The sequence below is a fragment of the Schistocerca serialis genome, chromosome 10 (genome assembly GCF_023864345.2).
Source record: "Schistocerca serialis cubense isolate TAMUIC-IGC-003099 chromosome 10, iqSchSeri2.2, whole genome shotgun sequence".
Lineage (NCBI taxonomy): Eukaryota > Metazoa > Arthropoda > Insecta > Orthoptera > Acrididae > Schistocerca > Schistocerca serialis.
The window spans coordinates 213,056,874-213,069,447 of record NC_064647.1 but is presented as its reverse complement, the minus strand read 5'-3'; the positions used below and the strand labels follow the sequence as shown (position 1 = coordinate 213,069,447).

The following is a 12,574-nucleotide window of genomic DNA, read 5'->3' as shown; positions in this document are numbered from 1 at the left end:
AACCCACTCTGTAGCCTAAGACGTACAGCCATCCACAATAAATAACCGTCTGAGGTAGCCTGCCCATCTTTCATGTGCAGAAACGTGAAATGTCCCTGTTCCCAGAACCTTACCACCAGTTGACCCTGGTTTCTACGTGCAACCAACTTGATACCGCAACAGGTGGCTTGACATCTCAAACTTCTGTGGCGCCAGGAACCACTCTCTCCGGCCAAAATACTTGTGCCGCTGTTAACATTATGGTGTCAACTGAAATCATGTAGGGGGCAATACTGTCACAGTAGGGACTGCGGCGGTATGGCTGAGCAATAGATTTCGTTACTTTTCACTGTTGTGGTCTGCAGTTCGAAGACTGGTTTGATGCAGCTGTCCAGGCTAGGATATCCTGTGGAAGCCTCTTCGCCTCTGCGGAAGCACTGCAGCCCACATCCATCTGAGCATGCTTGCTGTATTAATTCTTCCCCTCCTCCCCACGCTCCACCACACACTTCCCTCCATTGCCAAGCTGACAATTCTCTGATGCCTCAGCAGGTGTTCTATCTACTGATCCCTTCTTTTAGTCACATTGTAACATACATGGGGAGAGGGTGGAGGGGGAGGGGGCTGATAAGTAATGCCTTCAAATGTTTTACTTTTTTCTCAATATCCATCGAGGTATTACATGTCATGCATATTACTCGGTCAAGTTCTTCACTTCGCTGATCCAAGTAGCAACCCTCTGTTGCTGGAGAACTCCCAATTAATTCGAAGGTGTCGTCTACACATGGAGCTTTCTCTCTTTCACCATGACAATTCCAGACCATGCATGGGTGCTGTGCCCGCATCTCGTGGTCGTGCGGTAGCGTTCTCGCTTCCCACGCCCGGTTTCCCGGGTTCGATTCCCGGCGGGGTCAGGGATTTTCTCTGCCTCGTGATGGCTGGGTGTTGTGTGATGTCCCTAGGTTAGTTAGGTTTAAGTAGTTCTAAGTTCTAGGGGACTGATGACCATAGATGTTAAGTCCCATAGTGCTCAGAGCCATTTGAACCATGGGTGCTGTGACATCTGCAACAATCCGCTCCTTTGGTTCACTGTCAAACATCATGCACCATACAGCAACATCTTGGGCCAGTCTGACTTTCATCTGTTTCCAGAACTTAAAGTACTACTTCGAGGACTTCACTTTAATAGTTTTCAACCAATGCAAGCAGAGATATGATTGTGGCTCCGTCAACAGAGTCAAACATTATACAGTGATGGTCTTTCTTTGAGAGAAATGTGTTCGTCGCGAGGGTGACTAAGTTCAGAATTAAATGTGTAGTCGAAAAGAATAAAGATGTAGTCTGTTAATGAAGTTTATTTTATTTTAAAAACTTTTATGGGTTTACACGTACAAAATTCAGAGGCAATACTGTTCAGCATACCCTAGTATTATCTTTCTCCCTGTGAGATTCATTCACTACTCATTAACTATGCAATCTATCCATCTCTAGTATTATCTTCACCACAGTATTTCAAAATCTTCTGTTCGCTTCTTGTCCGAATCGTTTATTCCCCACGTTTCCCTTCCGACCATGGCTGCGCTCTAGGCTTATTGGTTCAGAAAATACTTCCTAATATTTGTATTAGATGTTAACGAACTTAACGTTTTGCAGATATGCTTCTCTTGCTATTGCCACTCTGCATTTTTATCCTCTCTACTTCGACCACCATAATTTATTTTCCTGCTCAAATAGCAAAACGCGTCTATACCTTTAATGTCACATAGATCGATAACCCCCCCCCCCCCCCCATGAACCATGGACCTTGCCGTTGGTGGGGAGGCTTGCGTGCCTCAGCGATACAGATAGCCGTACCGTAGGTGCAACCACAACGGAGGGGTATCTGTTGAGAGGCCAGACAAACGTGTGGTTCCTGAAGAGGAGCAGCAGCCTTTTCAGTAGTTGCAAGGGCAACAGTCTGGATGATTGACTGATCTGGCCTTGTAACAATAACCAAAACGGCCTTGCTGTGCTGGTACTGCGAACGGCTGAAAGCAAGGGGAAACTACAGCCGTAATTTTTCCCGAGGGCATGCAGCTTTACTGTATGATTACATGATGATGGCGTCCTCTTGGGTAAAATATTCCGGAGGTAAAATAGTCCCCCATTCGGATCTCCGGGCGGGGACTACTCAAGAGGATGTCGTTATCAGGAGAAAGAAAACTGGCGTTCTACGGATCGGAGCGTGGAATGTCAGATCCCTTAATCGGGCAGGTAGGTTAGAAAATTTAAAAAGGGAAATGGATAGGTTAAAGTTAGATATAGTGGGAATTAGTGAAGTTCGGTGGCAGGAGGAACAAGACTTCTGGTCAGGTGACTACAGGGTTATAAACACAAAATCAAATAGGGGTAATGCAAGAGTAGGTTTAATAATGAATAGGAAAATAGGAATGCGGGTAAGCTACTACAAACAGCATAGTGAACGCATTATTGTGGCCAAGATAGATACGAAGCCCACGCCTACTACAGTAGTACAAGTTTATATGCCAACTAGCTCTGCAGATGACGAAGAAATTGAAGAAATGTATGATGAAATAAAAGAAATTATTCAGATTGTGAAGGGAGACGAAAATTTAATAGTCATGGGTGACTGGAATTCGAGTGTAGGAAAAGGGAGAGAAGGAAACATAGTAGGTGAATATGGATTGGGGGACAGAAATGAAAGAGGAAGCCGCCTGGTCGAATTTTGCACAGAGCACAACATAATCATAACTAACACTTGGTTTAAGAATCATGAAAGAAGGTTGTATACATGGAAGAACCCTGGAGATACTAAAAGGTATCAGATAGATTATATAATGGTAAGACAGAGATTTAGGAACCAGGTTTTAAATTGTAAGACATTTCCTGGGGCAGATGTGGACTCTGACCACAATCTATTGGTTATGACCTGTAGATTAAAACTGAAGAAACTGCAAAAAGGTGGGAATTTAAGGAGATGGGACCTGGATAAACTAAAAGAACCAGAGGTTGTACAGAGATTCAGGGAGAGCATAAGGGAGCAATTGACAGGAATGGGGGAAATAAATACAGTAGAAGAAGAATGGGTAGCTTTGAGGGATGAAGTAGTGAAGGCAGCAGAGGATCAAGTATGTAAAAAGACGAGGGCTAGTAGAAATCCTTGGGTAACAGAAGAAATATTGAATTTAATTGATGAAAGGAGAAAATATAAACGTCTCAAAAATGAGATCGACAGGAAGTGCAAAATGGCTAAGCAGGGATGGCTAGAGGACAAATGTAAGGATGTAGAGGCCTATCTCACTAGGGGTAAGATAGATACCGCCTACAGGAAAATTAAAGAGACCTTTGGAGATAAGAGAACCACTTGTATGAATATCAAGAGCTCAGATGGAAACCCAGTTCTAAGCAAAGAAGGGAAAGCAGAAAGGCGGAAGGAGTATATAGAGGGTCTATACAAGGGCGATGTACTTGAGGACAATATTATGGAAATGGAAGAGGATGTAGATGAAGATGAAATGGGAGATATGATACTGCGCGAAGAGTTTGACAGAGCACTGAAAGACCTGAGTCGAAAGAAGGCCCCCGGAGTAGACAATATTCCATTGGAACTACTGACGGCCGTGGGAGAGCCAGTCCTGACAAAACTCTACCATCTGGTGAGCAAGATGTATGAAACAGGCGAAATACCCTCAGACTTCAAGAAGAATATAATAATTCCAATCCCAAAGAAAGCAGGTGTTGACAGATGTGAAAATTACCGAACTATCAGCTTAATAAGTCACAGCTGCAAAATACTAACACGAATTCTTTACAGACGAATGGAAAAACTAGTAGAAGCCAACCTCGGGGAAGATCAGTTTGGATTCCGTAGAAACACTGGAACACGTGAGGCAATACTGATCTTACGACTTATCTTAGAAGAAAGATTAAGGAAAGGCAAACCTACGTTTCTAGCATTTGTAGACTTAGAGAAAGCTTTTGACAATGTTGACTGGAATACTCTCTTTTAAATTCTAAAGGTGGCAGGGGTAAATTACAGGGAGCGAAAGGCTATTTACAATTTGTACAGAAACCAGATGGCAGTTATAAGAGTCGAGGGACATGAAAGGGAAGCAGTGGTTGGGAAGGGAGTAAGACAGGGTTGTAGCCTCTCCCCGATGTTGTTCAATCTGTATATTGAGCAAGCAGTAAAGGAAACAAAAGAAAAATTCGGAGTAGGTATTAAAATTCATGGAGAAGAAATAAAAACTTTAAGGTTCGCCGATGACATTGTAATTCTGTCAGAGACAGCAAAGGACTTGGAAGAGCAGTTGAATGGAATGGACAGTGTCTTGAAAGGAGGATATAAGATGAACATCAACAAAAGCAAAACAAGGATAATGGAATGTAGTCTAATTAAGTCGGGTGATGCTGAGGGAATTAGATTAGGAAATGAGGCACTTAAAGTAGTAAAGGAGTTTTGCTATTTGGGGAGCAAAATAACTGATGATGGTCGAAGTAGAGAGGATATAAAATGTAGGCTGGCAATGGCAAGGAAAGCGTTTCTGAAGAAGAGAAATTTGTTAACATCCAGTATTGATTTAAGTGTCAGGAAGTCATTTCTGAAAGTATTCGTATGGAGTGTAGCCATGTATGGAAGTGAAACATGGACGATAAATAGTTTGGACAAGAAGAGAATAGAAGCTTTCGAAATGTGGTGCTACAGAAGAATGCTGAAGATTAGATGGGTAGATCACATAACTAATGAGGAAGTATTGAATAGGATTGGGGAGAAGAGAGGTTTGTGGCACAACTTGACCAGAAGAAGGGATCGGTTGGTAGGACATGTTCTGAGGCATCAAGGGATCACCAATTTAGTATTGGAGGGCAGCGTGGAGGGTAAAAATCGTAGAGGGAGACCAAGAGATGAATACACTAAGCAGATTCAGAAGGATGTAGGTTGCAGTAGGTACTGGGAGATGAAAAAGCTTGCACAGGATAGAGTAGCATGGAGAGCTGCATCAAACCAGTCTCAGGACTGAAGACCACAACAACAACAACAGATCGATAACAACAAAAAGCTCCACAATCGGATGTACAGCTGTAGGTACTAAGCATATGCAATGTAATCAGTGTGGCCAGTCACATCTCATAACTATCTGGCAAATAATTCCTGAATGTGCTTCAAGCTTCAAAGTGAAATGTGACCATCATCCCTTTGTTACAGATGAACTTCCCAGTCAGAGAACCAATCACTGATGCAGAGGGGGCACATCCCAAAGACTGTTGCTGTGATTTCTCGCTCAAGACGGCCGCTGTCATCGATACCCTCTTGTGCCTGGTGAGTTCATTAGAAAACAAATTGCGATAGTGTTTAAAGTTCTGGAGCTTCCTTGCATTGAGAGCCTCACCCACACGCTGTACTTCAGTAGACATCTCATCTCCAATGTTTTTTATGCTATTGTGCCATTTCCTATCTTTTGGCCATCGCTTCAATTCCCACGTAACTACTACACTCAACATACATAATGTACTTTCTCTATTTTGCCTTTCTTAGGGTGTCAACTGAGTTCATATTGGAACGCAACGTTGCCACGGAACAGGTTATGGCGGCAGGACCAAGCAAAAGAATTTTTTTTCTTACTGTGGCTCAAAATGGTTCAAATGGCTCTATGCACTAAGGAACTTAACCTCTGAGGTCATCAGTCCCCTAGACTAAGAACTACTTAAACCTAACTAACCTAACGAGATCACACACAACCATGCCAGAGGCAGGATTCGAACCTGCGACCGTAGCAGCAGCGCAGTTGCGGACAGAAGCGCCTATAACCGCTCGGCCACAGCGGCCGGCTCTTATCTACATCTACATCTACATCCATACTCCGCAAGCCACCTGACGGTGTGTGGTGGAGTACTGTGGTCAACAGTCCGAAGACCGGTTCGACGCAGCTCTCCCAGCTGTGGAAGCCGCAAAACCATTGCAGCCCACATCCAGTTCAACCTGCTTACTGTACTGATACCTTATTTCCCACCTCCCCCTCGCCCAAGCACACGCTTCGTGCCATTACCAAACTGACAATTTATTGCTGCCTTGGAATGTATTCTACCCTTGACCCCTCCTTTTAGTCAAATTGTAACATATACAAGGGCGTGTTGAAAAGTAATTCCTTAGTCTTTTAATTTTGTTCTCGATATCGTTTGAAGTACATGTCATGTACACACATCAAAAAAACTTTTGCGTCACCTCAGTTACGAGAACTCTCTGTACAGAGATTCGAACACAGATCAACATAAACATAATTTCCGCCCTTTTTGTTGCTCATGAAAACCGCACATTGCATGTTGTACCACCATACAGCGAGATATTCAGAGGTGGTAGTCCAGATTGCTGTACACACCAGTACCTCTAATACACAATAGGACGTCGACTTGCATTGATGCATGCCTGTATTCGTCGTGGCATACTATCCACAAGTTTATCAAGCCACTGTTGGTCCTGATTGTCCCACTCGTCAACGGCGATTCGCCGTAGATCCCTCAGAGTGGTTGGTGGGCCACGTCGCCCATAAACAGCCCTTTTCAATCTATCCCAGGCATGTTCGATATCGTTCATGTCTGTAGAAAATGCTGGCCGCTCAAGTCGAGCGTTGTCGTTATCCTGACGGAAGTCATTCACAAGATGTGCACGAAGAGGGGGGCGCGAATTGTCGTTTATGAAGACGAATGCCTCGCCAATATGCTGCCGATATGGTTGCACTATCGGTCGGAGGATGGCATTCACGTATCATACAGCCGTTACGGCACCTTCCATGACGACCAGCGGCGAACGTCGGCCCCAAATGACGCCACCCCAAAACATCAGGGAACCTCCACCTTGCTGCCCTCGTTGGACAGTTTGCCTAAGGCGTTCAGCCTGACCGGGTTGCCTTCCAACACGTTACCGACGATCGTCTGGTTGAAGGCATATGCGACACTCTTCGGTGAAGAGGACGTGATACCACTCTTGAGCAGTCCATTCGGCATGTTGTTGGGCCCATCTGTACCGCGCTGCGTGTCGCGGTTGCAAAGATGGACCTCGCCATGGACGTCGGGAGTGAAGTAGCGGACAGTTTAAGTTGTCACATGACGTCCTATGGCTGCACTAAAAGCATTATTCAACATCGTGGCGTTGCTGTCGGGGTTCCTCCGAGCCACAAACTGTAGGCAGCGATCATTCACTGATGTAGACCTTGGGCTCCCTGAGCGATGCAAGTCGTTGACAGTTCCTGTCTCTCTGTTTCTCCTCCATGTCCGAACATCATCGCTTTGGTTCACTCCGAGACGCCTGGACACTTGCCTTGTTGAGATTCCTTCCTGGCACAAAGTAACAACGCGGACTCGATCTAACCGCGGCATTGACTGCAGACAACACGAGCCGTGTACCTCCTTCCTTGTGGAATGACTGGAACTGATCGGCTTTCGGACCCACTCCGTCCAGTAGGCGTTGCTCATTCATGGTTGTTTATATCTTTGGGCGGGTTTAGTGACATCCCTGAACAGTCAAAGGGACTACGTCTGTGATGCAATATCCACAGTCAACGTCTATCTTCAGCAGTTCTCGGAACTTGGATGATGCAAAACTTTTTTTTTGATGTGTGTATATTACTCGGTCGACTTGCCACTTCGTTGACGCAAGCTGCAACACACTGCTGCTACAGGGCTCCGAATAGTAGCGTGTGACGTGGCGGTGTGTAAGGTGACAATGTCGTCTCGTGAGGAGTAGCTTTTCTTTCTCCAGTCTTCTGACTGGTTTGATGCGGCCCGCCACGAGTTCCTCTCCTGTGTCAACCTCTTCATCTCATGTCAGCACTTGCACGTCCTCAATTATTTGCTGGATGCATTCCAATCTCTGTCTTCCACTACAGATTTTGCCCTCTATAGCTCCCTCTAATACCATGGAAGCCATCCCCTGATGTCTTAACAAATGTCCTATCATCCTGTCCCTTCTCCTTTTCAGTGTTTTCCACATAATCCTTTCCTCTCCTATTCTGCGCAGGACCTCCTCATTCCTTACCTTATTGATCCTCCTGATTTTCAACATTCGTCTGTAGCACCAAGTCTCAAATGCTTCGATTGTCTTCTGTTCCTGTTTTCCCACAGTCCATGTTTCACTACCATTCAATGCAGTACTCGAAACGTACATTCTCATTAATTTCTTCCTCAAATTAAGGTCTATGTTCGATAACAGTAGACCTTTCTTTGCCCAGGAATGCCCTTTCTGCCAGTACTAGTCTGCTATTGATGTTCTCCTTGCTCCGTCCGTCTCTGGTTGTCTTGCTGCCTATGTAGCAGAATTCATCTACTTCGTGACCATCAGTCCTCATGTTAAGTTAGATTGGGACACTGAAACCATTAATTCCAATGTTTAGTCCATATACGGAGCTCCCTCTTCTTCACCGTGATAATATCAGACAAGATGTGAGTGCTGGGACAACAATCCACAACTTCTTTCACTGTCATAGATCGATGCACCATATAGTCTGTAACTCAGCCTCCACCTCAGCCAACTAAAATATTTTAGAATTTCGTAACCAGAATCAAGACAACGGTCTCAGATTGGTGTTGGGACCGGCGCAACAGAGGATTTGAACCGATTGAATTTTAGGAAATTTAATTTGATAGCCACTCTCTGCTGCATGACTGATTCTTTCAAAAAAAGTTCAGACTTCATTTCTGAATGATTCCAGGTTTCACACATACAATAAGTGAGAACGGACATTGAAAATTAGTATATAGATATATATACTTAAGTGCTTCTCTGTTATTTAACCAGTCCACATATTTATTCCACTATTAATTGTATTACGAGTTTTATTTTTCAGCGTTTCTTGTAGAGAGGACGCAACACTTTGATGTGACACCAATATATATATACATATATATATATATATATATATATATATATATATATTATTATTATTATTATTCACGTTTGGGCCCTACAGGACCACGCGAAGTACAATCACGGGGCATTCAGTTATTTTCTTTTAGACTTTCTCTCTGCCCAAATTGTTTTCAGTCTCTCGGAATGAGCTCTTTTCCTTTCATCAGACCATGTGGTTCCAGTTTTCTTTGGTTTTTCAGCTTGACCAACTACCCAGTCATGAATTTTTTTTCATGTCCTCTTTTATAGCAGCAATCCATTTTATTGTCTCAAATTTAGCTTTACTTCGATTTTCGTAGAATTCCACTACTTGTTTAGTTAGTCTGGTAGCATCCATTCTTTTAATATGCCCATAAAATTTTAATCTGCGTTTTTTCATATCCGAATATATGCTGGTGTATTGTTGAATTTCACTATTTGCTCTTAGCCTGTATGTTCCTTCTTCAGTATATTTTGGACCTAGAATTTTTCTGATTACTTTTCTTTCTCTTTTTTGGATTTCTTGAATGTCCTTTTTTCTGTTTAAAATTAGCGTTTCAGCCCCATAAAGGCACTCTGGTTTTATGACCGTGTTGTAATGTCTCAATTTAGAGTACCTCGAGAGACATTTTTTGTTGTAGATGTCTTTTTTTATAAGTCTAAAAGCTGTCTCCATCTTTTGACAACGAATTTCATTTCCAATTTTTTCTAGACCAGTCTCTGAGATTGTTTCACCTAAATATTTGAATTGCGAAACTCTTTTGATTTTTCCATACTTAGTTTCCAAAAGTTTGGGTGCCAGTTTGTTGCTAGTCATATACTGTGTTTTTTCAAATGAGATTTGGAGACCTACTCTTTCTGCTGTTTCTTTAAGAATTTCTATTTGTTTCTGAGCAATTTGGATGTCCTGCGTTAGAATAACCAAGTCGTCTGCAAAGGCCACACAGTCTATTCGAATATTTGTTCGTCCTAATTTCACTGGTTGGTCAATTTTGAACTCCAATTTTCGTTCGCGCCACTCTTGTATTACTTTTCCTAGAACGCAGTTAAATAGCAACGGAGAGAGTCCATCACCTTGCCTCACGCCTGTTTTTATTTCAAAGGATTCTGAAATTTCTCCTCTGAACTTTACTTTTGATTTTGTACCAGTTAGCGTGTCTCTGATAATTGCCATGGTTTTAGGATCCAGGCCTTGTTCTTTCACAATTTATATATATATATATTGGTGTCACATAAAAGTAATTAATAGGGGAATAAATATGTGGACTGGTTAAATAACAGAGAAGCACTTAAGATAAATTAGTTTATTGTGAAATCATTACAATTATACTTCACAATACTTACTCGTCCATAGCTGAAAACAAAAATAACATGTGCGAACAGCCAAGCTTCTCCTAGCTGCTCTCAAATGATTTAAAGGTTGAATCTTCTTTCATTACACAGACAGCACAAATATGAACATCGACTCTGTGGTCTCAAGCTTTATATAAATGTTTCACACGAAAGATAGTTGTTTAGAAAGGGGGTAATACAAGTCCCAACTTGGTTCCATCCGACTTTCATCTGATTCCAGGACTTAAAGAACACCCTCGAGGACATCATCTTGATACTGCTGAAGTGGTGCAGCACAGGTCAGGCTGTGGCTCCGTCAACAAAGTCGACACATTGTGTAGTGACAGTCTTCCTTAGGGAGAAATGCGTTCTTCGCCAGGATGACTATGTTAAGAAATAAATATGTAGACGTCAAGAATAAAGATGTAGACTGTTAATAAAGTTTGTTTTACTTAAAAAATGGGTTATGGGTTTTGACATACAGAATTCAGGGACAATACTTTTCTGGAAGCCCTCTACTTCTTTCCTCCCGAATTAGATTCAGCACTACCTAATTCGTTGCGCAAATTTACCTATCTCCAGGATCCTCTTTGGTGCAGTATTTCAAAATACATTCTCTTCTTGTCTGAATTGTTTATTATTCACGTTTCAGTTCCATCAACGGGTGCAGTCTAGACCAATACGTGCAGAAAAATGCTTCCTAATATTTAAATTTATCTTAGATCTTGCTATTGCCACTCTGCATTTTTACCTTCTCTAATTCAATCATCATCATTTATTTCGCAGCCCAAACAGGAAAACGAATCTACACATCTAATATCACGTTTCCCAAACCAATTCGAAGACTTCCAGTGATCTTGTCTTACTTTTGTTGACTTTTATCGTATAACCTCTCATCAAGACACAATTCCAGCCACCCAGCTGCCCGTCCAAGTCTTTTCCCGTCTCTGACAGAAGACCGGAAAGTACAACTGCTGGGTCGAAAAGCGACTGTGTAGCAAGAAATCGTAAGTTGGTATCAAAAAGACTGATACACTGAAGACTCGTTCGTTATCCTGTGCAAAATCATGCCTAGTTAATGAAACAGGGATTTATTCACAAATTTGTCATTAAGTACTCAGTAACAAATGCAGTTAACGTAAGAGAAGCGTATTTCAAACCGAAATTATTGTGCCTTTGGCGGGTAGGAAAATTGCTTGTGACTACAATTTTCAATTACCAATTACGATTATCTGAATAAATAACCATCTAGTGATAGGTTCTTGTGAGACAGGAGATGTGAGACAGTATCTTTTCGAAACCGCGCCCTCCATTTACCACCTTCGATCAGTGCCCATACTGAGTGGTTTTTAGACAGTTTTCCACGCCAGTGCCAAGTGACTGGGAAAAAACGGAGATGACTCCAGTATATAAAAAAGGTAACAGGACGGACTCGCAAAAATTACAGACCAGTGGCCTTAATATCGGTTTGCTGCAGAATCATAGAGCATATTCTGAGTTCGAATATAACGCAATACCTAGAGACTGAAAGCTCATGACCACGGATCACCACGGTTTTAGGAAGCATCTCTCGTGCGAAGCCCAGCTTGCTCGATTCTCATATGATATACTGCGAACTACGAGTGGAGGGCAACAAGTTGATTCTACATTTCTAGATTTCCGAAAAAGCATTCGACACGGTACATCACTTCAGACTGTTAACGAACGTACGTACATAGGGAATAGGCTCCCAGATATCTACATCTACATTTATACTCCGCAAGCCACCCAACGGTGTGTGGCGGAGGGCACTTTACGTGCCACTGTCATTACCTCCCTTTCCTGTTCCAGTCGCGTATGGTTCGCGGGAAGAACGACTGCCGGAAAGCCTCCGTGCGCGCTCGAATCTCTCTAATTTTCCATTCGTGATCTCCTCGGGAGGTATAAGTAGGGGGAAGCAATATATTCGATATCTCATCCAGAAACGCACCCTCTCGAAACCTGGACAGCAAGCTTCACCGCGATGCAGAGCGCCTCTCTTGCAGAGTCTGCCACTTGAGTTTGCTAAACATCTCCGTGACGCTATCACGCTTACCAAATAACCCTGTGACGAAACGCGCCGCTCTTCTCTGGATCTTATCTCCTCCGTCAACCCGACATGGTACGGATCCCACACTGATGAGCAATACTCAAGTATAGGTCGGACGAGTGTTTTGTAAGCCACCTCCTTTGTTGATGGACTACATTTTCTGAAGACACTGCCAATGAATCTCAACCAGGCACCCGCCTTATCAACAATTAATTTTATATGATCATTCCACTTCAAATCGTTCCGTACGCATACTCCCAGATATTTTACAGAAGTAACTGCTACCAATGTTTGTTCCACTATCATATAATCAT

The 12,574-nt window shown here is 42.9% G+C and overlaps 1 protein-coding gene across 3 annotated transcripts in view; it reads left to right on the top strand.

The window, feature by feature from the left end:
* The window catches only part of LOC126424921 (uncharacterized), a 302,725-nt gene that overhangs the window by 71,188 nt on the left and 218,963 nt on the right, over positions 1-12,574 (top strand). For all 3 annotated transcript variants that reach the window (XR_007576231.1, XM_050087763.1, XM_050087762.1), the window contains exon 3: positions 5,186-5,299. Coding sequence is in view for 2 of the 3 variants with exons in the window: in XM_050087763.1 (XP_049943720.1) it covers positions 5,186-5,299 (114 nt within the window). In the remaining variant the exon portion in view is untranslated. The remainder of the gene's footprint in view (positions 1-5,185; positions 5,300-12,574) is intronic.